General features: G+C 40.3%; 1 protein-coding gene across 1 annotated transcript in view; it reads right to left on the bottom strand.

Annotated features, from left to right (window-relative positions):
• Positions 1-27,840, bottom strand: part of ADAMTS12 (ADAM metallopeptidase with thrombospondin type 1 motif 12) — a 284,062-nt gene that overhangs the window by 83,530 nt on the left and 172,692 nt on the right. Inside the window, exons 7-14 of the mRNA XM_019647855.1 lie at positions 27,640-27,783; positions 26,906-27,050; positions 25,195-25,287; positions 23,607-23,752; positions 20,744-20,913; positions 10,354-10,487; positions 3,736-3,856; positions 652-896 (exon numbers count right to left, since the gene is read on the bottom strand). Coding sequence (XP_019503400.1) covers positions 652-896; positions 3,736-3,856; positions 10,354-10,487; positions 20,744-20,913; positions 23,607-23,752; positions 25,195-25,287; positions 26,906-27,050; positions 27,640-27,783 — 1,198 coding nt within the window. The remainder of the gene's footprint in view (positions 1-651; positions 897-3,735; positions 3,857-10,353; positions 10,488-20,743; positions 20,914-23,606; positions 23,753-25,194; positions 25,288-26,905; positions 27,051-27,639; positions 27,784-27,840) is intronic.

Here is a 27,840-nt window from a genome sequence, read left to right as displayed (position 1 = left end):
TGGAGTATGTGTGGGAGTGGAGTCAAGGGAATTGTAATACATATGTATGATATTGTGGGGGGAAGTGGGGCGGTGGATTGGGGGTGGGGGGTTGTCACCTCGAGGGGTAAAAAGTATAACTATTGCACTGTGTTGTACAGCTGAAACTAATTCTAAAAAATGTGTATTTCACAATAAAAGATAATTAAAAAAAAAAAAAGAGTACATCCGATATCCTAACCCCTCTCTCCCACAAGAGTTTCACAAAGTCAAACCTTTTGCCTGAGGACAACCACATGATAACATATGAAAGAACCGTGTCAGTTCATCACCACTGCTATAAAGCTCAGAAATTCATGCCAAACTGACATAGGCTGATAGCATCCTTTTTATACCCAAGGAACAATCATCCTCAAATATCCAGCCTATGTCCACCATACTGGAAATTAAACTCAATGGACAATATAGGGCCCCTGGCATTTCATTATGGGGGTTTCAGCAATTTCTAGGCAATAAAGGATTAATAGCACAAATGAATAGCTTGCTGCTCTCCCTGTTCCTTGCTAAAAGCTTTAAAGAGTCTTAATTAATGTCCCTTAGCAAATAACTTGAAAAAGAAAATTAGAGCGATCCTAACTACTGTACCTGTCAGCAGTGTCCTTTCTGTATTACCTGGATCCACACCGACTCATTGGTGGGACCTGCGGCCATCAGTTTCTCCAGGTCGCCTTTCCTGTCATATTGAAAGATGGTCCCTGCCAGCTTGTAGTTCCCATTCCATTGGATAATAAATCCTCCATTGAGGTAATATTTTTCAGGGTCTTCACTCCTGATGGCTAGAAAGTTTCCAGCTCCCTCCACCTCCATTACCCGTATGTCCCTTGCTCCTTTTGGAATCAGTCCGATGTCAACATAGCCTAAGGAGAGAAGATACAATAATGAAAGAGGCGCGCTAGCTTAGCTGAACACAATCTGTTTCTGATTCATCATTCATCGTCTTCCCAGCATCTCCATTACTTAGTTCCCTTACCCTCCTACTGGGTGGTCACTGGGATGAGTAGATGTGCTAAGTACATGGGGCTCTTTAAAGAGCTCGGCCATCCATGAACAGAACACCCAGGAGCTTTGTGACTCAGTATGTAAACAGTTTTGTGAAAAGAGGTGAAATAAATGCAGATTGGACTCTGAAGCTTTGGTGGTTGATCCAGCATTTATTTTTCTGTGATTTTATGTTAATAGTTCAAAACTTGACATCCCCTAGCTAGCTTCCCATTAGCATCTCTGCTCCTCCATTTGTTGCTGCTGTCAGGTTAATCGTCATAAACATTGCATTGGATACATCCTTTTGCTCATCCTCATTGCCTGCAAGTTAAAGACAGGCTATGAGAAGTGAATTCTTTAAGAGAATCCAGGAGGAAATTTGGATTGATTGCTACCTGGTGCTCTTGAATACATCTTGAGATAAGAAACTCAGGTCTTAGCACAGCTTTTTATATTGCTGGACAATTCTATTCATTAGAAAGGGTTTTGTTTTGTTTTTTTCTTATTTTTTTCTTGTTTTGCTGGAATATGATTTTATATTTTACTTTCATTTCTTCCAATTCAGCCTTCTGAAAAAGCACAGAGGACATCCATTTGAAGACGATGAGCAATTCTAGCCAGTCTTTTCCTTGCTTACTGGTTGTTATGGTAGGGGACAGAGTGGGGAGGAAAAGGAATTAACACACAATGGTTTCCTCTCTTTGGCAGCACATGCTCAGCACTTTATGGATTCATCCTGTTTATGCTTCTTGAGAACCATCACCTCCTAAACACAATAGGATGGGAAAAACATGGGCTTTGGGGGTGGCACTGTGAAGGGAATACTGTGGCCTGGGAGTCTGAACACTTGAGTTCTAGTTTCTGCATCGCCATGAACAAACTCTGTGACGTTCATCAACTTATTTAACTTCTCTGAATGTCATGTGTACAATGAAGGGGCTCGAATGAGGTGATGTCTGACATCCCTCTGTTATTCCATTATCTTGCCCTTTTCTAAGCTAAACATTCTCAATTCCTTCAACCTTTGCATATAAAACATGGTTGTAAAACCATGACCATCCTGGTCATTTTCCACTGACTATACATTAGGTTTTTTAGCTTGACAAGCAAACCCTCATGTCTGTCACCTGAATGTGGCCTGAACACTCCTTTTCCCCTGGACACTAAAGTAGCATGGGGTCCTGGGGGCTACAACAGTGGGATGGCCAGCAGGAAGGATTTGCTCAGAAGCTGGGTACAGGCCACAGACTCAGTCCCATTTTTCAAACTGGCAGCTCCCATCCAGAGGAACCAAAATGTGAGTCTTGTGGTACTTAATTAAATTCCATTTGGGCCTCACACACTTGCCTGAGACAGCAGGTTAAAACTGCTAGTGTCTAACTAGCTCAGGGGAAATATTTATCACATGTAATTGAGGCTAATGTATATTTTTTAAAATGCCTTTGGAGTGTTGCTACCTGCAGCTATTTTCTGACTTAGGATATTGCATGGCTTCTCACAGTAAAACTCATGTAGGAAAATCAACTGGCTACCACCTCATCCCTTGTTTAAAAACAAACAAAATGAGAAGAAAACTAGGTGGAAAAACCAAAGAGGAGACTTTGCATTTTATCTTCTATTTAAGAAAGAAAAATCCAAAATTATAAACATGTATCATGGGCAGATTCTGCCAGATTGAAAGGGAAAGTACATCAAATTTAAAATAAAAGTTTCATTGACTGTAAACGCTGTTTCTGAACAGTTCATAGACAGAAGACTCAAACTGAATCAGATTTAGCCATGAGCAAATGTAATACATGTTTGTAATATATATTTGCAAAAGAATACTGAGAAGAAAGCCAAAGGATAAAATAATATATATAGTGATTCACAGTTAAAAAAGAACCATGATAAAATACGGACCAGACTCCCTTCCACGGACAGAAGACCCCACAGTAGAGAGGGGTGTAAAATGAACAGTTTTCATTTCCCTCCACCTCTGGTCCGCTGTATCAAAGATAATTATAGTTAACAGTTTAACGTAATAGTTCATTTTCTTACAAAACTTTTCTTTGCATATATAAGCATGTATAGACATACATTTTTAAACAAGTGGGATCATACTATATGAACTATTCTAACTATTGCTTTTCATATTTTTTGAGCATATCAATAACTGCAAAAATGACATAAATCCATTTATTTAACCAATCCCCTGTTAATGGACATTCAAGTGTGTGGGGGGTGGGGGGTGGGGGATGGCTACCAACCTCTTTATCTCAAAAATGAGGAAACTGAGTTCCCAAGAGAAGAAATCTCTTCTAGGCCACATCACACAGCTAGGGGGCAAATACATATACCTATAATCACGGTTTACTGACCCCTCATCTAGTGTTTTAATGTAAAAAAATGTCGTTGGCAGACCAGAGATGAAGAACAAATCCTGTGTGTCTCATCCTCATGGCCTTTGCAGAAATGAGAATCATATTAAAAAGTTACAGGAGTAAAGGGTTAGTGAGGCATTATTCTATTTCGAGGGAAGGTTTTCAGGGTTGGTAAGACTATCTCCAAAGCATTAAGAATGATGAATATATTCATTCAGCAAAATCACTTTTCTTCCATCTTTCTCATTTTGAATTCTTTGAAAGTCACAATCTGCTTTAAAAAACACTAAATCAATTTTTCCCTCCAACTCAGTCCCCTGCCACTTCAATTATTTCTTTGTTTCTTTGTTACCAGATCCTTCTTTCTGTTTAAACATCTTTCTCACGGTCTGGCAGGCAGAGCCATCCCCAAGGCACACTCCGCAGCGATCCTCTGTGGCGTTGGAACCGATCTCATAGTCACAGCCAACCCTCTGCAGGAAGAGAGGTGGAGGATGAATAACACAGGCAGGAGAGGGCACACCTGCCTTGGATCTTGGACTTCTCCTACCCCGCTTTGCTCTTGATGAGATGAGGGTTGGGGGCAGATACAAGAACACATGTTTCTTTTTCCTGGTGGCAGCAAAGGAATAACAAAGCATCCGCTGATGGTAAAGAAAAGACTTGCTTAGAGGAGTAAGAGGTACACACTGAGTGGGTCTCCAATTTCCTGAGTCAGAGGCAGAATTGAACACAGTTAAAAAGTTTCACTATGAAAATGTCTTGGAATCAAAGTGGGCAGAGCAGCAAGTCCCTTTCAGATGTGCAAACCTCATGCCCCTTCTCTCTACGAAGACTTCCCAGGGGTGGTGCAGTTAGTTATTCCTCCTATAATTTGGTGGGTCGATCCCTTTACATTCCAAACTGGGCTATTCTCCCTGGTTCCTGTCTGTGGACAGCAGGTGAACCGTCAGCCATCAGAGAAAGGCTAGCTTAATGCTGAGACCATTCCAGTCCATGAGGGATGAAATCACTGACTTACAGACCCATCATCAGACCCTGCAGAGCCTCCTATGATCCTAGACCCCACTGCCCTTCACATCTAGCTGTATCCCAGCCATCCTTCCCTCCAGCTGCAAAGGAAGAACTGGCCGTTTCTCCTCTGAGCCAAGACTAATCTTGCCCTGTGCGCTGGACCAAATCCCCTCTCAGTGTTCTGTCCATGGGTCCTCCTGTCCATCATCCTTCCCTCTCTGCTGATCCTTCTCCTCAGTCCATCAATACAGCCAAGTCTTTCCCATCCTAAAATTCCCATTCTGGAAGAAGAGAGCATCTGTGTTCGGTAGCCTCAGAAACCAAAGAATCATGACACTTTGACTGAAAGTTAGAAAACATGGGAGCTTCAGTTGAACTTCTACCATGGCCTATGCTCCTAACTGCACGTCAGTGGTTAAAAACAAGAGGGGAAAGTATACCATATTCTATTAGACTGTTCTTTTCTGTTTGGGAAGAAGAACAGTGCTCAGGTAGTTTTCTTTCTCTCTCCAAGATAATCCCCTTTCTTATTTGAAAGCCACCTCAAATTGACTGACAGGAAGAAGAGTTTGGGTCTTTAAATAGACCCTCCCTCCACCAGCTAAACAGGGAGGTTATGCCCACTGACAGAAGTAGCTCCACTCCTCAGGTTAACCATCAGTAATTTCCTTTAGGGCTAAAGATTGTGCTAATTGACCCAGATGCAAACAAACAAACAAAAAACCGTGCTAAGAGATTAAAAAGACTTACTCATGCTGATCACAATGGAAAGGAAAGAAATAGGGTGTGAAGCCTTCGGTGGTTGTGAGTAAAATGCCAAACCTTCACAAGGGCTGTGTTTTCATTGAGGTGGACCGTCCTCTAATAAACTGCCCTTTACAAATCATATTCCCAGTGACCTCCTTTCCTGCACTCATTGGAACAGGCCAGGGAAACTTACTCTGAGACCTATTCATTTTAAAGTGGTTTTTAAAATCTCTACCAAATGGGAACAGATAAAAAATGTGAAGAATGAAGGAAAGAAAGCCAGACTAACAAATACCTTGAGCCCATCTTTCTTCCCCCAAAATATTTATGGGCATACATGGGGGGCGGGGTTGGGGAAGGAGACACACACACGTCCCTGATATGCTGTCCCACAGCACATTAAATGGGTTCTTGTGAAGACTTCACCCCATTTGCTTCTCCCATCAGTTGCACCCGGCACAATCAACGCTGACTCAAGCATTTAACAGAAGGCCTACGAAGGCGTAAGCCAGTCCTCCTTGCTGCACATAAAACATAAGGGCGCTCAGGGGAAAACAACTAGATGTCATCTCCTCTTTCAGGCCATGTGCTCCGGCCACAGGGCCCACAAAAGCATTGTCCCTCTGCCTTCAGCAGAATCAGAGGTGACTCTGCTGCTGCTGCCAAATGTGGACAATGACTCCAACACGGCCCTCCTCTGGCTCTTATGATGCCAGGTAGCCGCCCCAATGAGCAGCATTTTTGAAAAAATAGAAAATCACTTTAATTTTCCATCATATCATCATTTCTTTCTTTAAAAAAACAAGCTTTATGGGGGTATAGCTGATAAACAAAATACTGCATATATTTAATGTATACAATTTGATGAGTTTGGACCTGTGAAACCGTCACTGGAATCAAGGTAACAGCCATATCCATCACCTCCAAAAGGTTCCTTGTGTCCCTTTTGTGTGCGTGTGGTGAGAGAACGCTTAACATGAGATCCACCCTCTGAACAGATTTGTAAGTGCACAACGTGGAGCTGTTAGCCACAGGCACTGTGCAATACAGCAGATCTCTAGGACTTGTTCATCTTGTGTGAATGAAACTTCATACCCATCGAATCACAGCTCTCCACTGTTCCCTCTCCTCAGCCCTGGGCAACCACCATTCTGTTCTCTGCTTCTATGAGTTTGACTATTTTAGGTTCTCCTATAATTGGAATCATGTCGCATTTGTCCTTCTGTGACTGGCTTGTTTCACTTAGCCCTCCAGGCTCATCCGTGTTGTCACAAATGGCAGGATTTCCCTCTTTTCTGAAACTGAATAATATTCCATGGTATATCCATAGACATATACCACCTTTTCTTTATCCATTCATCTGATAGACATCTGGATTGTTCCCATATCTTGGCTATTATGAATCAATGCTGCAATGAACACGGAAGTATAGATATCTCTTCAAGATCCTGATTTCAATTCTTTTGGATATATACTCAGAAGAAGAATTGCTGGACCATATGGTAGTTCTATTTTTAATTTTTTGAGGAACCTCTATACTGTTTCCCATAGAGGTTGCACCATTGTATATTTCCACCAACAATATACAAGGGTTTCAATTTCTCTACCTCCTCGCCTACAGTTATTTTTGTCTTTTTTTTAATAGGATCCATCCTAACAGGTATAAGGTGACACCTCATTGTGAGTTTGACTTGTATTTCTCTGTTGTTTAATGAAGTGGAGTATTTTCTCATATGTATATTTTCTTTGGAAAAATGTCTTTCAAGTCTGCTCATTTTTTAATCGAGTTATTTGCTTTTCTGCCATTGAGTTGTAGGAGTTTCTTACACATGTGGATATTAATCACTTATTATATATATGGCTTGCAAATATTCTCCCCCACTGTGTAAGTTGCCTTTTTATTCAAATGGCTATTTCCTTTCCTGTGCAGAAGAATAGCATTAATTCTTGACTCTGTCATTTGGACTGAAGAATATCTTGAGTATTGGAGAAATCAGGTCCCAGTCTTTCACCAGGCTATAGCCCTACATGAGTGAATAAGTAATAGATATTCCTACCAATTATCTTTGGGATTTTTTTGGGGGTGAGGGGTTGGTTTTTTGCTTATGAGTTAAGATCGTTTTACTTGTAAATTCTTACGTGACTGAGAACTGAAATGCCAACTAGTGCTATGACCTATCCACCTGGAATGTCATCATTTCTTTCTACAGTCCCTTGGCAAAAGTAGAGACTGGAAGAATGCCTGGTTCTAAGATGAGATTCACTCCCAGGCAATGAAACTTTTAAGTGTGGAGACAGTTAGGGCACAGTCATGCTTAACTGAAAAGAACAGATAAATGATTTTGCCATTTAATAAATGGGACAGCAGCAATAATGCTTTCCTCACCATAACTTTGAGGACCAAGAGATAGGATCTAGCATTATGGAGAGAAATTTGGCCCACAGAAATTGATTTGGGGGTGTTCAGCATATCACTGAAATGGCCAATATGACACTGAGAGAGAATAAAGAAGGGTCAGGACAGTTTTTATAAGAATGAGAGAAAAAGCTAACTTTGGACAGGAAGGTAGAGTGTCAAATAAGGTTAAGGACTCAGCTGGGATTGAAGACATTTGATTTTTTAAGGGCACAGATTCACAAGGTTGGCTTTTTATTTTAAGAAATACCCAGTAAGCTGATGTAAGATAAAAAAACGATTGTGGTTGGTTGATCAAAACCAGGGTCTTGGGGTTACAGATCGATGGAAGGCTAAGAGGAGAAGTCTAGGGGACAGCTGATATGATAGATAGGGGCATCTGGGCCATCTGGGAAGGAAATTAAGCCAAAGGCATGCTGGCTGGAAGGAAACGGAAGAGTGAAGGAAATGAAAGTCAAAGAACTGGTTACCAGAAAAAAGGGGTAAGATTGCTGGAAGGTTAGCAGACTGTTCTAAAAGATTATCCCATGTCATATGTGTGATTAAAAATGGGAGATATACTGAAAATACCAAGTTTAAATTTATATCTTTGATAAATAAGCTTAGGAGCTCAGCCCAAGTTAAAAAAAATTGGGGAGAGCACAAATAGTTACCTCCTAGCACAAATTCAGTTTTGATCAGGGCTTGATCATTCCCTTGACAATAGAATCTGCAAATCCAACATGCCAAAACGTTGGCAAATATCATAACTTCATAATGGACAGCTGGATAAATGAACATAAGCAAATATAATAAATATTTATATAAATATAACCAAATGTATTTTCATATCCACAGAGAAGATAGATTATCTAGATAAACACTGTGTACATTATTTTCCTGATGGTGTTATCATTTTATTTCAATACATGTTGAATTCGCTCTGAACAATATAACTACAGTAAATGAGTGAGACTAATAAAGCTGACTATTCTAAAACCTGGATCTTTGGAAGATAAACTGCATTTAGGCTATTACAGTAAATTTGATTTGACATAATTCTTCAGCCTAAAAACTTAACTCAGTGTGGTATAGACAGAAAGTGGTTAATTATAGCTTCAAAAAGGCTTTAACTGGTTTCCACAAAGAACAAAGCAAGCTGAGAGAATCTGGCTTATTCTATTAAAATGATTTAATTGGTTTTAAGAGAGGCATCCAAGATCCCTTATGCTTTGTTCAAAATGCCTGTTTTCCATCACAAGGTAAAGATGCTGTCTCTATGAATGCAAAGGTATTTAGGTCTAAAAGATTATTTTAGTATCACATTCATTTCTCGGTGACTAAGTTCTCAGCCCAAGCTGTACATTGCAATCTGCAGGGGAGTTTTTAAAATATCAATGGCCAGGCCCCAAATTCCAGAGATTCTGAATTTTGAGCGGGAGCCAGACGTCAGTAGTTTTAAAAGCTCTGCAGGTAATTCTAATAGGCAGTCAAGCCTGAGAACCACTGCTATAGACAGTGGCGGGGCTATTTTGGCCTGAATTAGTTAAATCAACCTTTTCTCGCTCTGGGGAACACATCTAACCTAAAATACGTTAATTATTTTGGGCTCTTTGTAGTTACAACGGTAATTAGTGAGTCTGAAAGGGAATTTTGCCGGGGCTTTTCTAAGCTAGAGTCTGATTATGGCTTGCTGTTGGCTCACTCATTCCCGGGAATCAGCATGTTGCCTCCTGTGCTTTGATCACTACTGGAAGAAGTCAAAAGGCGACTTCAAGTTGATAAATGCACCTTCCCAGGGTGCTGAACATTTATGGGCAGGAGCTTTTTACAGTGGCAATTGGGTCCAGTAGGGAAAAAATCATGACAAAAATATTTGCAAAAACAAATAAAATGTATTAAGAGTGTATTATGTGCCAGGGCTTTGTTAAGGGCTTAACATATATGACCTTATTTAATTGTTTCGATAACCCCAACTAGAAAGATATATTAATATCCCGATTTTATGTAAGAAAACAGCCTCAGAAAGATGTATAGGGTTATACAGCTAATAAACAATGGTAATGAGTTCATATTCTAGAGCCTGAGCACCAAACCATTATGCTTTACTAACAGTTAATTAGGTATTTCTAGAGTAGAGTTTTTCTTTCATTGATTAAAAACATCTTTTTAAACTGAGCTTTATGCCAGGGTGTTGGATCACAAAAGTTCATCAGTTCCTTACAAAATAGACTGTGAGCAATGGGAAGGAACTCTCCAATGGTTGTACATATGAAAGCATTAATAAATCAAGTCTAAGTAATTTACATACAGATGGAGTTGATTAATGGAGTCATTGTGGAAAAGCTAAATAGAAATCAGAAGACCTGGTTTATAACTACCTGTCACACCATCTCTCTTTCTAAGAAGATCATGTTGGTAATCGATGGCAAATTAACTGTAAAAAATACTTTGTGAAAAACACTATATAAACTATTATTAATTTCACTTTTTCCTCAACTTTACCTACTCTGTTGGCGAGTAACCGGTGAATAATTTAATGCCACCGAAAAGATCTGGGTTCCCTTTTCCTAATATTTCTTTCTTTAATTTGGTTCTTCTACAATTTGACATTGCTCCATGTCTAAAATAATATCACAGAGCACAACAAATCAAGAAAATGAAGACAACAGCAGGAGGAAAACTATTCAGTTCCAAACTGTGTTTTTGATATACACTGAGAAGTCCAGGAGGAAAAGGTTAGAACATCTGACTTCCTGAATTAATAAAAGCATGCTTTGATAAAGTTGTAGATTAAGGAAACATACCCAATACCTTACATATGCCATTAATACAGACATTTCTGCTGTTGCCACCTTCAAAGCAAGGGGTACCATCAATGACAGCATCCAGCATTTTCTCGGAAAACTGGCCATCTATGGGTCGGCAGTAGAGCTCACAGGGGTGTGCTGAAGCGAAAAAAAGAAAAATCCTTGCAAGTCAGCTTTTTAGCTCAGCACCCTTCCCTCCAGGATACTTTTGTACGTGTGACCCCAAGTGTCACTGATCGGGGGATTCCCATGTCTCACCTTTCTGTGACACATGCTGAAATGTAGGCTTTTTTCTTTCTTCAGTTAAAGACTTTACCACACATTAAATTGGAAAGGTTGCTTTGAAATGCTATGCCCTTTGTTATAAACGATGAGATCCTTTAATCTAACACTGAACATTGATTGTAAAAATAAGGTACTTCACATCTGGTGTTAGCCTAGAAATTAAATACTATCAACCAGTGATGCAGGATTTTGGGCAAGCATGACATGTGCTCATTGTTTGCTGCAAAGTAAGTAGATCTCCAGGGGAGAGGCAGTCTCCTCCCATGGGACTAGCTCACCATCAACACTACTACCACTATTGTAACTCTACTCCCCAACAAATATTCTCCCTTATTCTCAAGCCCAAGAAGTCCTTGGACACAGATTTAGAACCACAAAGAAACAGAGGGATCTGCTTTTATGCCGAAGCTGAAGCCAACCTGCTTATCACAGTGATTCATCCATCATTCTGGGTCTTATATTGACTCTATCCTCAGGTCCAATTTTCTATTCCCTATGAGTGCTGGGTGATCTCTAGTGCAGAATGGTTCTGAAGATTTACTGAATAAAATATGTACCTATACATAGGTACTTGGAGTAACCAGATAGATCATTTTTAAAACATAAATTGTCTTAAGCTTTTTAATAGGTCATACATGTATATGATAAGAACTCAAATAGTAATTTTCTTTTTGAATGTTATGTCTTGTTTTCTTTAGGTGAAACACTTGAGAATGTCTTCTTCAGAAAGGTCATTTAGGGATCTCTTCTGGATCTGCATGTTATGGGAAGAGCTGTTAGTTTCCTGGTGGTCTGACCAGCTGAGGGCTCAATGAGATCAGCTATAAGGCCATTTGCCATGGACCCACTTCACTGTGGAAGGACACCAAAGGCAAAGCCAGACCACACAACGCTAGGTGGGCTGCTCGAGGATGCAATGATCCATGTAGTGAGGAAATAAAAGCATAAAATTTACACAAACATAACTAACAGCAAAAGCTCCAAACACTGAAACTAAATAAACCTGAGACAGAGGTCAGGTGCTCAAAGCTTAAAGAAGAAAGGTAAAAGCAAATAAAGAGTGCCAAGTGATTTCATACGAAGTGCCCTGGGTAAGTTTTCTGAGGAAATGAACAGCCAAAATGAGTTGGAGAGATCACTGGACAAAGTGCCAATGGAAAAGGGCCAGAAGACCATGGGGACCAGGCGTGACTTGGATTGTTGTAAATCTTCATTCCTGGCAGCATGATTAGCTCTGTCACTGCCTGGACTGGAACAAAAGTACTTAGAGGGAGCCACTTAAGAGCCATTCTGCTCCTAGAGATGAGAACATCCACCTAAGTGTGCAGAGCCCAGGGAATCATTTCATGAAACACTGGGTTATCAAAAAGGATGGAGGCAGGGGAAACACTTTTAAATAGACTTTGATATGAGCTTTAGAATTTGGACTTGCAGTTTTGTATTTGGACACATAAAGCAAAAAGAGAAAGGAGCCCTAAATAATTCTGGAGCTTTTCTAAAGGAATGATCTGTTCCAGTTTGCTGGGTAGCACTAACACTACAGGTGCCTGAGGTGCAAATTTATGAAGGCACTCACTCTTATGGTTGTGCTAATGGGTCCCCAAAGCAAGTAAACCCCCCTCCAAAGACCTGCATTGCACTCAATTTCAGAATGGTGAAGTTCCAATATTTGCCTTAGTTTTGTTTACTTGTGCTGTTAGTCTCACTCCCAGAAGGATAAAACTATCCACAGACTTTCACTAGTGTTTATACAGTGAGTTAAAAGGAATTTTGCTTGCTAAAATAACAGCCAATATATTATTCAAACAGTATTTTCCAGATCTTTTTGTGCTCTGCAATGGTTATCTTATCTCATTTTAACAATCACAACCCCTCTATGATGTTAGTCCTTTCATTAGCTCCATTTCATAGATGAGAAAATTTAGGCATAGATCACCGTATGACTGGCAGGGTGAAACTGGTGGGTTAGCCTAGGGCCCTCATAACTAACCTCTAACCTACAGGCACAGAATTTTTTTTAACAAAAAATCAAATGCCTTTGATGAGATCTTTAAAGTCACCACTCTTTACGTTATTAGGCAATGTATTTATCCATGGATCATATCTGAGGAGCAAACTTGGTACAAATACTAATGACTCCATTTTAATGTTCTTTCATGGGGTTTAAACAGTGAGAATCACCAGCCTCTGGAACTATTTACTTCTACAGAGCAGCTGTAAAAAAGCTTTAGTCTAATATTACCTTAAGAAAGTTACTGAACCTCTCTGTGTCTCAGTTTCCTCATTTGAAAACTAGGGACAATCATATCTGCCTCGCAGGATTATTGTGAGGATTTAGACAGAGATTGTATATCAGGCACTCAGGACAGTGCCTGGCGTATAGTAAGTGCTTGACAAGTGACAATTGTTAGAGTGTTTTTTTCACCTCATTACAATCTGGATGAATTCTAAAGATCCTTGTAGTTACCCCAACATGCTATGCTTCTATCGTTCCAATATTTTCTCATAGCTGTCAAGACATGTATTTTATAACGCTGGCTCAATTCTCCACCTATCCCAAATATTCTTTCCTGAAATATACTCTTCTCCTTCAGAATATTCCATTATGCCATTTCTAATCAATTCTGCACAAAATTCATACTTTGTTTTACTATTTTCTAAACAACTGCTGTCTTGTCAGTTTAGCATAAAGAATTCTAGATCATGCCAGGTCAGTGATTCCATGACTTTCCTAAACTAGGACTATGGACCTGCTTCAAAGGTTGTATAATGACCACTGAGGTCCCATCAGCTCTGACTATGAATTTTACAAGCTCTTCAATCGAACTGCAGTGTCCTCAAGGTAACTTAAAGTCATTTGTGCATTGTCAGCTACGATTAGCCTGACAATATGAGAAAGAGTCATAATTCACACTGGCGAGGACTCAAAAGCACAGCAGAGGTGGAAATACGCACATCCTGGGGGCTTCTCCTTCTCACAAGCTTTGGTGTTACCTCCACAGGGATTGAAATCCCAGCTCAGACTCGGACACCTTGTCCTCAGCTTCTGGTCTTCCTAGAGGGCATTGTGAGGGGTCAGCATATTAGCCTCTAATAAGGTGTCTGACATAAAACAGTTGTTTAAATGTGGTAGTGATTACCATTCACCTTTCCTAATAAATACCAGCAGAACATTATACTTAGAAAAGGCTTTTAACTCATGTTTACTAATGAACAGACATGACAGTCATCAACACTGCTAGGGAGGCATTTTGGGGCCAAGTAACAAAGAGATCACTTCAACCTTAGAGATCAACTCGGTCAGTCGTAAAAATGAGCACTGACCTTAGTGACAGAAGTCAAGGATGTTCATGGCAACAATGACATGCTTCTCCAGAGAGAAATGGGCAAATTAATTAAGTTGCATTTACAATGGGAGACTATGTAGTCACTAAAAGGGATGAGGTGAACCATGATGCTGTGATCACCTGCTCAGTGAGTCAAGGAAGCTGCAGAATCAGCAAAGAATGATTCCACTTGGGTTCAAACAAAAGCCTGCCATTCACAATGGCTGCCTCTGAGGACTAAGTCAAGAATGGTGGGATAAACATAGTTTATTTTATTTCATTCCATTCCCCACACTTGCTTTTTTTTATAATGAACATGTATTCCTTTAAAAGAAATAATATCTTAGCTCTCAAGAAAGAAAACTGGAAAGGCCTCCTTTCCCCTGTGATAATCATGACACAGCTCCATGAAGACAGGACTTAATTTCAAGCTTTCTCTCCATCTTGCTTCTGCAATACAGAGCTAGTACATCTTCAAGGTTAGACAGGCTAACTGAAGTACACTGCATTTAAGAAACACACATTTCTGTTGAGTATAAGAGCAGTGGACTATGGAGACTTAGGAGTATCTAGCAAAAACAACCTTCATGGCAACAACAATAACACACACAAACCCACTGCTGGCCCCAGAGTGTGCACACCAAATGACCTACAGGTACACCTAAGGCCAGAAAGAACCCTGTGCTTGGAAGCAGCCATTGTGAGTTGAAGTTTCAGGGCTAGTCAACAGTTTACGAGGCTGAACCTAAGTCCTGATTCCCTGTTCTCTCCTCCTCTCCTCTGGCCTTTGCTTTCATGGTGCTCTGGGTAAGTCGTTTGGTTGGCCTATGACACAGGACTCTGCAGAAAGAGGCAGGGGTGGCAGTGGATGGTCTTAGTTCTCAGCGGTCATCATGAGTATCAGAGAGTCTCTGTCCCAGATATCAAACTCATAGATTCTACAATCCCCATAGAGTGTTTTCACTGCCTCCGATGTATTCATCTGCCTGACACATCCTTTTGTCTGGGTCATGTGATTTTTTCCCCTCTAGTTTTCAAGAGTTTTCAAATCCATTTATAATTCAGCTAAGTGAAAACTCTAAAACTAATTTACTGGTGAACTCTCACCCTCACACTGCCTGATTAATCCTCTCAAAGGAAGCTTAGGTAACTGAATTAACTTATTGAATCAAAGGTTGCATTTTCAATTTGCTGAAACAGGGATAGCTCAACATTTTTGGTTAATGATCTCAAGAAATGATCGTTAGAAGCGAAAGATAAAACTCACTAATAAGGATAAAAATAGTACTTAGGTCAAGGAAAAGTTCTGATGCGTTTCACACTTTGTGAGTAGACTGCAATTTCTGTTTCACCATTAAAGAAAACATCTAGTTCCTAAAAGCCATTTACAGGAGGGCTCCATGGGTATGAGCCATGTATAGCAGCCCAGCACTTCATACTTGAATGCTGTGTTGTTGCTGTCTTGAAAATCTTAGTAATGTGTGTTTTGTAAGTGAAGTCCCTTGGGACAATGAAACACGTGCATGAACAGAACAGATTTGCAATATGCAAGTCCGCAGTTCCTTACCAGATTTTAAGAACTACTAAATCTTAGGCCGAAGGCATGACTTAAAATGTTTTAGCCTTGTACCAAGTAATATTCAACTTAAAAAAGAAGCTCAGAATAGGCTCAGATCAACTTGAAAGGCAAAAATAAAACAAAAGCAAACAAAACGTCCTGCTCAAAAATCCCAACCGAAATTCAACCAAGTAATTATCAAGATTGTAACTTTGAATGCTCTTAAAATTATTTATTTTACTTTCTGATATGAAAATATTATTATAATCCCCAAATGTATCAAAATATATATAGTTAAACACAAGAAGGCATTAAAATTAATAAATTTTACAATAACCACAGAAAAGTATGACAAGAATAGAACTAATTTTTTTAAATGAATTAAATCCATGTCATTGATTTATTAGACTAGGCTATAATGTAGTCATGTTTACTATTTACTGTATATTTTTAAGTTCGGTCTTTTGGTTAAGATATTTAAGAACTGTGATTCTAAATTTTGAATTGCAACTTAAATTGTTTAAGAAATGTAATGATTAATTTTGTCATAATACTTAAATGTTTAGAAAAACTTGGTTTTCAAAGGTAAGAGAAATAAGTTTAACAAAGTATGCATTCATCACAATACAAAGAGTTGATGGGGCTCTTCTCTGACCCCCAGAGCTCATTGGCATTGAAATAATATGTTTTTAAAAATATGAACATCTTCTTAGGTAAAATTAAAAATTCAATGTACTGTTCTTAAGGGAATGGGATTAACCCAGTCTCCTTTGCTTTAGTGGTTAATATTTAGGCTGCAGAGTCAGGCCTGGGTTAACTCGGCTCTATTCATAGTCTGAGTTTGGCCGAGTTACTTAAATTCTCTAAAAGGATTCGCTTATCCATAAGAATTGGGTCAACAACTTAAATTTCCTCACAGGGTTTTCTTGTGGGGATAAAATTAGGAAACGCATGTTAAGTGCTGAATGAAGGTCTGGCACGGAGCAAGCACTCATAAAAGTTTAATATAACATAAGTTGTTCTCATTATCAGTTAGGAATGAGTTTCACTGCAAGTAGCAGAAAATGTTGCTTCCTTGCCTTACATGGACAGAGTTTATTTTTCCCACAAAACAAGAAATCCAGAGGGAGGAGTTTAAAGCTGTCTTCCTTCTGTCTTCCTGCTCAGCCATCTTAGCATGGGGTGTCAGCTTCATGGTCAGCACTATGACTGCTGTACCCTCAGGCACAAGGGGGGAAGGGTGAATGGCAGAAGGGCAAGGGTTGGGGCCAGCTGGGTCAGTACCAATTAAAAACTTCCCAGAAGCCTTACTCAGTGAAGCTTGCATCTTGATCTCTTTGGTCAGAGCTGCGTCTGCAGGGAATACAGGTTAGTGAGTCTTAGTTTTCCCTCTTCTGTTGTAGAGGAAAGTGAGGGTGAAGAGGGTTGTGAATGGTTTGGGCATGTCTATAACATCGTCTTTATTGTTCTATCATTTTTCCTCTTGAAGACACAGATTCCTAATCTGTGAAATGAGAGGTTTGGCTAGAAGATCTCCCACGTTCTCTGCACACTCACCTTCTCTTTAAAGGTGGTTTCTATCTAAAAGCCCAAGTATTCTTGTAATAAACTGGGTGTGCCACCCAGGTGCCCCCAGGTGCTGGGACTACCCCTTAGCTCCTGAGAGTGCTGCCAGCATCAGCCCTCAATTGTCACCTTGGCTTAAGACACTCACTCTTTCCTGGGGCAGAACACACCCAGTGACCGGTCCATTTGGGGCACAAAGGCCCCTGCCCCAACTGTGCCACTCTGAAGTTCCCTTCTAGCTCCTGAGCTCCCAGTGGAGTTGGAAGAGTCCTTCGTTGAGAATGCACTGAAGCCCCTCTGCTCTCCCCACCCAATCCCACTTCCTTCCCTCTCCTTCCACAGCTGCTGAGCTTTCTACATCCTTGTCTGTCTCAGCGTCTGTTTCCTAGGGAACCTGATCTGCAACAATTCCTTAAAGACGTTCCTGAAGGATCCTATCCCATGAAGAGCAGGCTGTGGTCTGACCTCATGTCAGACCCTCCACATTTGCTGGAAAACTCACTGGCATCAAGCATTAATTGTGCTTAAATATTTAGAAGCAACAAAGAAAAAATTAGCTTAAATAAAGGGTGACTTGAGTGTTCTGAGAAATAATTCTAAACAGGAAGAGAAATTCCAGGAAAGTGACGACATCTGGTCACTTCCTAATGGAAGGTGCAGGATAGAAACACATTTCTATTAACATAAGCTAATGAAGTCCCTGGGAATCTACATAAGTTAGTGTGTGTGTGTGTGTGTGTGTGTGTGTGTGTGTGTGTGTGTGTGTGTGTGAAGCTTTATATATATATATATATATAAGCTTCTTCATGGGACAGACCTATGCTTCAATTCCAGCTCCACTATATAAAGTCCTGTAACCTTGAATAAGTTACTATCCTCTCTGAGACTAAGCTCCGTTATTGCAAAAGATGGGGAGGAGGGTGAGATAATATGCAGTCGCATAATGATGTAAGGACTGGCTCAGAAAATGCAGTTGATGCATGGCAGCTCTTCACACTGGGGCCTGCATGAATGTGACCCAGTGGAGTTTGGATAATTTTTTTTTTTGCCAGGAATACTGGTAAAGAAAATGACTATATCAGAAAGTAGGTTGATTAGATTACTAGTTTTCCAAACTTTTAAGCAGAATTATTTTTCTTTTATTCAAACAAGACCTTGCAAAAAGGCAGATGAAATCTGGATTTTATTAAGCATAGATTTTGTAAGTTCAAATATATCATAATTAAAAATATGTAAGTGGGATTTACAGAAACGATTAAGATGAACAGAAAATTTTGAAATCAAGGTTATGGGTGGCAGCTACAGACTTGTATGGGCAGCAGCATCTAATTTTTCCTGTGAGGTTTTTGGTTGCAAGTGTTGGAAAAATCTTGACTCACACAAATAGTTGCAAATGATAACAGTTTAGGACAGCTCAACCTGCAATCTCAGGATATTTCTCAATTAAATTGTGTTGATAAGAGACTTATTCTAAGGTTTGTAGAAAACCAAATTAATTTGACTGTGTACGTTAATACATTGGTGGTCTGTGATATGTTAAAACCTGATATATAATATTTTTCAGTGTAAGCACTGTTCTTTATTGCACTTTTAAAAATAGTTTTAAAATATTTATTAGAAAAACAAAAATTAGAATCAAGCAATTTTGGAATCCCCGGGATTCCATGGAACAGAGTTTGCAAACTGTAAGATTTCATGGCGTTTCTACGCTTATTCCAAATGTTTGAATCAATGACCCTCCTTCTGTCATTGGCTATTTAACAAATCTGCCAAAGGTCATGTACCAAGACACTGAACACTGTCCACTGAGTGGGTAGAAAACTTTGCCATACATATATGTTATCCTTTGGTGACTTCTAAGGGAAGACTGAGAGGATATAAAGTGCTCAATGCCTGGAACAGAATAAGTGCTCCATACATAACTGTTGACCTGAACGACTTACTTGTTACTGCCAGGGATGCCTGTCAACTAAGAAAATAGCAATTCTGTAAGATGGAGTTTTATGGGGAAAAGAAATCAGTGTTTTGGTCACGGTAGTTGCTACTTGGAGTAACAGCGGGGAAGTCACTATGCTCAAATAATAGCACAGGAACCTTAAGAGAACCAGTGGGGTGGAAGATGAAGGCTTAGAGCCCAGGTGGGCAGCGAGCTTATCTTAATTCCATCATATGGTTTATTCAGCCTCAGACTAGTTCCAGATGCAAACCAATCACTTCAAATTTAGTTAAATTTATGTCTACTTTTATAACTCATTTCTTTAGTACCTATGGCTATGCTAGGCAAAAAACAGACCTGTGATAAATGCTTGTAAAAAAAATGAAAAACCAAGCGGAATCAAATCTTTTTATTCTGACTCTAGTTATTCAAGCCATCAGAGTTCAGCACACACAAGTCCAACCCTCAGGGGATGAGGGGGCTCTCCCTACTCTCCTTACTGAGCACCTGCCACACTACTGTGTGGCTATGCTGCCTTAGTTCTGGAAGGCTGTTCAGTTAGGGTCCATAGGACCATGGACCTTAGTTTCAGCAAAATAGAGAATGTCCAGAATATAAGAAAGGTAGTGTAGTACCTTTCAGCATCAATTTTTTTTTTTGAGCCCATGTGAGAATATACAAGTTTTCTTATACTTACATGTCTGGCTCAGGAAGCTAAATTGCACCAATAACCAAATGACTTGTTCCTCTAGAGCATGAATGATATTAGACAATGAGGGGCAAGGTGCAGATGTTGCTCATAACAACCAATAGCTATTAGGGTATTTTGGAGACTCAAAGTGGGCAAAGCACTACAGGGTCTTTCTTTCAAAAGTAATCAACTTTATCATTTTAGTAACAGCTCAAATATGTAATTTTCATTTATTGGCCAACATCTATGATTCCTCTTATGTCCTGTCATATTGGAATTTCAGAAACTTAAAATCATGAAAAATTTGGTTAGTTATTTTTTACTACCTTGTCTCAAATCTCCTTAGCTCAGGAAAATCTTTTGTGCATCCTCCTCCTAATGTGCATCCTTTAGGTGCTTGCTTTTACTTTTTACCCTTCTTAAACCATCCTGTATACGCAAAATGTTGATTTCGGGCCCAGAGCTAGCTCTCATTCTTTTCTGATGAAGGCATTCCTACCATCTTTCCTTCTGCTGTTCTCCCACATGGAAGAACTGACTCTATTTCGAATGCCTTTCCTTTTCCTTCTTCCAGCAGAAAGACTACTCATGCTTATGAGTCAACTGTTTCCTTGAGAGCCGTCTTTGAAAATACTCCAAATCCACAATGACCTCATTTTATGAATTTCTGCCAAAAATTACAGCCAGTTCAACATGCTCATCAACAAGCACTTTCATCAGTAATCAGTCACTGAATTCCTACATGCCCCATTTATCACAAAGTTGCACCTCAGCTGTTTTGAAGTGACCACCATGTTTGATAAACTTCTCTTCCACCCCCCAGAGCTCAGCACAGACTTGGACATACTCAGTCTTCAACATTCACTAATCAACTTAAACAGAGCAGTGTTTTCACTTTCTAAAATATAAAACTCCTGATGGCATAATTCTCTTTTTGTTGAACTTTGCAGGGCATCTCAGACTCCTGACATTTAAGGCTTTCTGATAATGGCTGTGGCTCTAGACCTAGAATCTACTGTTATAGCTCCTTACCTGGATTAAACACTGGAAACCAGTTGTAGAATTCATTCTTGTAGGGAACAGTGTCAAACTCACTGCACTGCATCTGCCGAAATGTTGGTGCCTCTGGGCGGCAGGGGTGGACGTTGCACAAGCGATAGCGTTTTCTTTCTCCAGTGCAGTACTTCCCTCCAAACTTTGGTCTGCAAATGAAACACACAAGCTGCTCTTTAGTTTCCTTAAAGGTCAATGTCTGCCTTTAAAACTCCCTGGCATCTGGCCATGCTCATTCCTTGCCAAATCATGTCCCTTTCTATTCTCAAAACTCACCTTTTAAATAAGTTCTTCTGATTTCATACATGGTTGTTGCCCATGAACCTTCAGTACCAAGTGTACAGCTGCCTATTTTGAAATAGTTTGACCACTTCCCAAAGTCAGTCAGGTGCCTGGTCATCAGCTGTATCTTTGTATCTGCTTCCTCCTCTTCATTTCCAGTCACCAACTAGTCCAATCCTTATTTCCATTCCTGTCTTCTCTCTGCCCTTTTTTTCCCCCTCATTCAGCCTATTGTGCACACTATTATCTAGTTAATTTTTATAATTACCTTATTTTAGTTTCTTGTTGAAAAATTTTAATGGCACCCACTGGCCACAGAATCACGTCCAGACTCTTGAGCTCGGTCTTCAAAGCCCTCATGATCCTGACTTAGTTCACTTTAACAACTTTCTCCCCACACTTCCCTTCATTTGCATACTGCTCGAGTGATACAAGCTGACTTATTTACTATTTCTTTTTTGTGCCTCTGGATAGATTTCCCCCTCTCTTAAGTCTCTAATCACCTACATACTGTCCATGTTTTAAGGGCCAAATAAAAGCTATTTCCATCATGAATTCTTCCTGGAGTCCTGCCAGAGGTAATCTCTTTCTCCTCTTAAATGACATTTCATTATCCTACTGTATGTGCTTCCTACAGTGAGCATGCCCAAAGGTAATTCTTTGACTAAAGGAGTTTGTATTCATTGACTACCTGTAGGAGTTACCAAGAATTGTCTTTGATATTAGAGGTTAGGCTGATTTTCAACTCATTATGATGGAGTGATACTCTATGACTTGGAATCTCTCCAATTCATTTGCATCCAACAAACATCACTGAGGACATTTTATGAGCCAAGCACTGTTGGGTTCTCACTAGACAGCTGACCAACATCAAAGATATAGTCTCAAGGTCACTTGGTCATGCACTGGCATGAACCTGTGACCTGAATCACAGAATTGAATATGTGACTGTGTTTCCCCTGGCATTATTTTCAGTGAACTTAAGCAAACCAGCTACTGAGAACAGACATGGTCACTCACGTAAGGAGACTCTATGACAAATTGTGGCCTCTGAGATGGGAGTTAAGACCATTCTCCTCCTGAAGCCAAGTTAGAGAATCATCCTTCAGTTCCTTAACAAGGATGTCCCTTTTCTGATAACCACAGGTCACTGACAATTCTCCCAAGAAGGCTACAGATTGGTAGTAGCTGATGCATGGTATTGACAATAGGTCCCAGAGCAAATCGTCTATATTTCCTGATCTCTAAAATGGAAATCATCTGTCTGATCATATTGAAATAAATTATAAAATAAAGATTTTCTGTAAAAGTAAAGTATAAAAAATTCCTGGTTTTAAATTTTTGAATTCACAGAAACCTTATCAAAAGGTAGATTTTAAAACACTTTTGTCCAAATTCCTCAAATGTACACTTATATGTGTGGTAAATGATAAAATATCATAATAAGGACAATAATAACTACATTTATTGACAAATTTTTGTAGTAGGTATTGTATTAAACTCTTTATAGATATTAATATATTAACCCTTAGAAGAAATTCATTATATATATAGTATACAAATGCATATACACACATACACACACACACACACATGTATATATATATATATATATATATATATATATATATATATATATACACACACACACACATTTAATAATATATTTGTTAATAAAAAAACTTAAGATTTGGAGCTGAGATACTGAGAGAATTGTAATCACATTTATCACTGGACTTTTAAAAAATGTGACTCTTACTTTTCAGTGCAGACTAATGTAAAATTAGGTGAAAGAAGCTTAATATATTTTCCACTTATAGGAGGCATCATATGCATACTTTTAAAAAATTATACTTGGGAAGCAGTATACCAGGAAATAAGAAATTAAGAATGTAATATATATTTGGAAAACAAGAAGATTTAAATTTAAATCATACATAATATCATTATACAAATTTAAAATATGAAAAAAAATTAAGCAGTTTGATTAAAAAATTGAAAGCCACTTGTGAAATAACTTCTATGGAATCCTTAACGGGCTAATATGGATCTCTAAGGTTTACAAAATCCTTATCTAAAACATTAAAAATAACAATTCTCAAAAATGCGCCTAGCTATTTTCTTAGCTACCTAAGGAAAGAAAAATATTTTTATAAATTGCACATTCATTATGATGGAAAGCGAGCTACAGTCTTATCAGCAAAATTGTGTCTAACTAATCTCTCACTGGTAGAGTGGGGTTATCTAGAAGGACTTAATTTTATAATCTCCTACAGGCTTTTACACAGATTATACTTTTGAAAGAAATTTGCTTATTTCTCCAAGTGATGCAATCGGCTTACTTATCTATGTTCCATTAAGAATCCAGCGCCAAGCCAAAACGAAACAAAACAAAACAGAACCACTTTTTTTCCCCACCCTCAATGAACCTTCGGGACCCCTTGGTCTTTGGGAGCCCACCTAATTTCCCTCAGGAGGCTTGGGGTCACTGACGTCACACTAGCCAAGAGCAGTCTCCCAGCTCTCGTGGAAGGAGGTAAATACATTTGGCTGGACTTACTCAGGGTTGTTGCAGAGCCTCTCTGCACTCTGGGCTCCGGCCCCACAGGTCCTAGAGCAGTGGGACCAGGGTGACCAGCGGCCCCAGCCTCCGGGAATGCTCTCTGGTTTCTTCCCCACTGTGATACACTTGCCAGCCATACACCACTGGAAATGGAAGAGCAGGGAGATGTCAGGAAGGTTCCCATAGCAGGCTGAGCCCCAAACCCTAGAAGTCCAATCCCAATTCTCCCTGAGCCTGCAGGCTTCCTACAGTCACATATCACATGGAGGACAAAGAAGAGCTCGTAAATAAACTTCCCCCAAGAGTCTTGGGTTTTAGAATCAGAGAATTTCAGGAATTGAAGGGAACTTTACGGGGCCTAGTTACAGCCAATGCAGAAGTGCTACTCGGGGTGGTTGGCAGGTTGCATGCCAGAATGTCAATCAGCACATCACTTCCTTCTCTGAGAAAGGCTTGCTACGAAAAATGTCAGCTAGCAGAGTTGTTTAGTAACATAATTGATTTTCTCTCTGGTGCAAGCCCTTTATCTTTATAACACAACAAACATTTTGCAGACTGGCACTGTGATAATACTTCTTTATAGCTTCCGTGGGTATTGAATGTCAGCAACAGATAACTTTATCCTCCTGGAAAAAGTCCACTCATTGCCAAAAACACTACCTGTTAAGATGCTGAAGTTCCTTCTAATATCAAGAAAAATTTCTGCTTTCCTGTAACTCTACCCATTGTTTCCAGTTCTGAACTTTCAAGTGACTCAAAAAAAAATTCCAGTCTTTCCCTCTTCAAGGCAATCTTCCAACAACTATCAGTCTAGGAGGGTGGACATACAAAAAGGAAAACAAAAGAAAATGCAACTTGGTTGTTAGAAACGGCCACGTTTCCTGGAGGATTTGGGCATGTTTTATCTGCTGCCCTCACTGTCCTCATTACTTCTGGTCACTGGGTATTTTGACCCAATTCTATAATCTCAGTGATGGGTCAGGCCATACCCAAGCTGCATAAAGACTCCCACTAAACACCTAAATCCTAGGCCCACACAAATCCAATTGGTTTTGTGGAGCAGCGCGTGTTACCCTGTTCTCAGGAAGTCTGGAGACTGACATCTCTGAGCTCTTGGGTGTCTGGCTCTCCTGTTTATAGTACAACGGGCAGGACTTCAAGAAAGACAGTCAGGTCTGATGGTGAGAAAGTGGATAACCAGCAGCCCAAATCTGTCATCTTTGGAAAGAAGAAGCCCCTGGCTTGTCCTTTCCAATCTTTAATACGGAGGGGGAATAAAAGTTAAAATGAAGGTTGACAATCAGCTTAATAGAAGTTACTGACCACACATTCCATGGAAGTTCGCCAGGGAAAGATGGAACAGATGTTGTACAGGTGAAGTGTGGCCTCAGGCCTCAGCCCTCTCTCCTTAGCTACCTGCTTCCTGGGAAGGCTCAGAAGGTCTAGTGGCAGCGAACACTTTCCTCTGGCAAGTCTGTCTATCTGATGTCCATTTACCCAGAAACAGCTGCCCTCCGGAGCCTTCTCCCCAGCCCTTCTCAAGAATTCTGCCCTCCCGCCTCCCTTCCTCAGCCTGACACATCACCTTCTTCTCGCCACATCGTGTCCCATCGGCAGCAGCGTCCAGCTTTGAGCGACAAAAGCCTTTCACTGAGCACCACAGTGTCTGACAAACATTCTGGAAAACAAGAGTGAGATGGCACTTTTTTTTAATACTTTCAAAACTTGCACAAAAGCATCTCTACCATGATAGTAAAATATACACACTCGCCCGCATACCCACAATAAATGCTGCTGTTCTTCGTGAACAAGAGGGATGGAATGTAATCATTCGAGAACTCTCAGTTCAAACTTAATTTGGACTTCGTCATCATTCATAAGCAGTGGTCTGCAGACCACGCTGGGCAGTAAGAAAATGGAAGATAAAACACATTTTCTAAAAGTTGAGACTGTGATTTCTATATGTGTGACACAATATCATTGCCCGTAGGCAGGGAAACGGGTGACATTAGCCATCAAAAGCCAATCCAAAAACTGTTCACAGAAGGCGTCTGGTTACAAAGAGCTGGGGTGGTTGTAACTTGAGCCCACCCACTGAAGGAAATAAAAACTTACAGAAAGCAGCTTATTTACTTCCTACTCAAAGTAGCCAGCTTGTTTTAGCTGCCAGGCTCTAAGAAAGGAGAACAATGAGGGGACTACTGCAGTCTTCTAGGAACAGGTAGGTTTTAGAGAGATTTAGGAGGCAGAATTGGCACAACTTGGTAACCACTTAGAATAGAGAGGTCAGGGATTTTTGCACTAACTTGATCTTCTCTGTTCAGTTTTGCTTGGGTGTCTAAGCACTTATTTACTTCCTCCTCAAAGTTTTTTCTATATGTCTCTGTCTGTCTTTATCTCACTGTACTGAAATTTTTCCATTTGCCTCTTCCGCCGGAATGCAGTCTCCTCAAGCACAGACACCCTGTCTTATTAATTTGGGCACGCTCATCTTTTTCATCTTAGTTAGTCCACAGCGCAGAGTCCTGCTTGTTAACGTCTATGCATTAACAATGATACTTTAGCACTAAAAGTATCAGAGAACAGTCAAGGTCCTGATCACACAGAAATGTCGCACAAAGGAGTTGGGACTTTATCCCATGATCAGTGGTGACCTTAAGGGCACAGCAGCGCCATTGTTAAATTTGTGGGGGTTTTTGAAATAACTTGAGAAAGAATGTGAATAGGGGAGAGATTATGTAGGAGGTAATTACAATAGCAATGACAGATGATGAGAGACTGAATCAAGACAGTAGCAGTGGGAATGAAAAATACAGGACAGAGCCACAAACTCTCTAGGGGGTTAAATGTCAGTGCTTGCCTTATCATTTAGGTTCTGAAAATAAAGGAGAAGAATGAATTGGGGATGAATCTTAGACCATCCTTAGGATCTGGTGGTGCTCTTCAACCAGATGGGAAATTCAGGAAAGGGGGCAGTTTTAGGGATTAAGTTGTTTGCCATGGAATCAGTAGGTATGAATCACTGTGGTTCTTGAAAATCGCTATGGGAGTTTCTTCACCACTACCCAGTTGTAAAGGGTTGCTGGATCCAGAGAATGCCAAGGAGGCAGGGTCAAGGAATGTAAGTGACCCCAACATCAATCCTTTTGCCTTCTAGACACCTGCAAATGAATAGACAGTTTCTATTTCTGTGGATCTTCAGATTTCCAAATATTTCCCTGGCCCTTTCTCCAGCACGCTGGGAATTTCAAGCCCTGCACAGACCCACCAGAGGCACCGAGATGCCTAACACTTACTTCTACTTCCTGGCAGAAGGTAGCATTGGGGCCATACTGCAGCTGGCATTGGTGGTGAACATCATAGATCACTCCAGGGGCAATGACCTTGGACTTCAAGCCTTTCTTTTGGGGGGTGTCATCAAGACAGAACCCCCAGCCTCGGCTGAAAACAAGTTAATAGAAATAAGAGCACATGCTTATGATTTCCTTCATCTTTAGTCTTTAACGCAACAGAAACTTCCATCCCTCTAGTTTACTCTTTGTCCTTCACACCTTTATTTCCACAAGGCAGAGAACCCTCCAGACCCACGGTGGGAGCTGTGTGAAAGGGAACACAAGCCACATCCCACACCATGAGTTCAGTTGTGATCTAGGAAATACAAGGAGGGGTGAAGTTAGAAAATTATCGTATTACCCCTAATGGGGCTTCGGTGACCACTCCTGACATATCCTGGTTGTTCCCGCCAGTCCCCAAAGACTTAACATACTCTCTGCTCAGAAAGAGCCGCCTTGAGACAAGAGTTAATGGGGGTGGGGGAGGGCAGCATGTTCACCTGGCTGTGGCTGGAGGGCAGAGCCCACCTAGCTCTCAGACTCAGAAAGCAGAAGTGAAATCCACCCGCTCTAGATGCCACCCTTGTACTGCGACCTGTGTGAGGAACTGAGACTTTTCCAGGCCTCAGGTAAAACTCAAAGTGCTTCCGGTTTAAAGAGACCCAAGTGAGGCTGTCCCGAGACACACTGTCACTTACTCCAGGAAGCGGGTGATGTATTCCTTGCTGCACTTGGACCACGTCAGCGGGGTGGGATTGTACTGCAGCTGGCGCGACATGATGTATGGGTGCCGGCCCACGGGCTCACAGTCATTTTCTTTCCCGTCATGCTGAATGCCGAAGCTGTAGGAAGGCACAAGGCCAAGAACATCAGGGAGGAAGGCATGAAACAGGGAGAAG

This window comes from Hipposideros armiger, unplaced genomic scaffold (assembly GCF_001890085.2).
Source record: "Hipposideros armiger isolate ML-2016 unplaced genomic scaffold, ASM189008v1 scaffold_117, whole genome shotgun sequence".
Lineage (NCBI taxonomy): Eukaryota > Metazoa > Chordata > Mammalia > Chiroptera > Hipposideridae > Hipposideros > Hipposideros armiger.
This window is presented reverse-complemented; position numbering and strand designations above follow the sequence as displayed.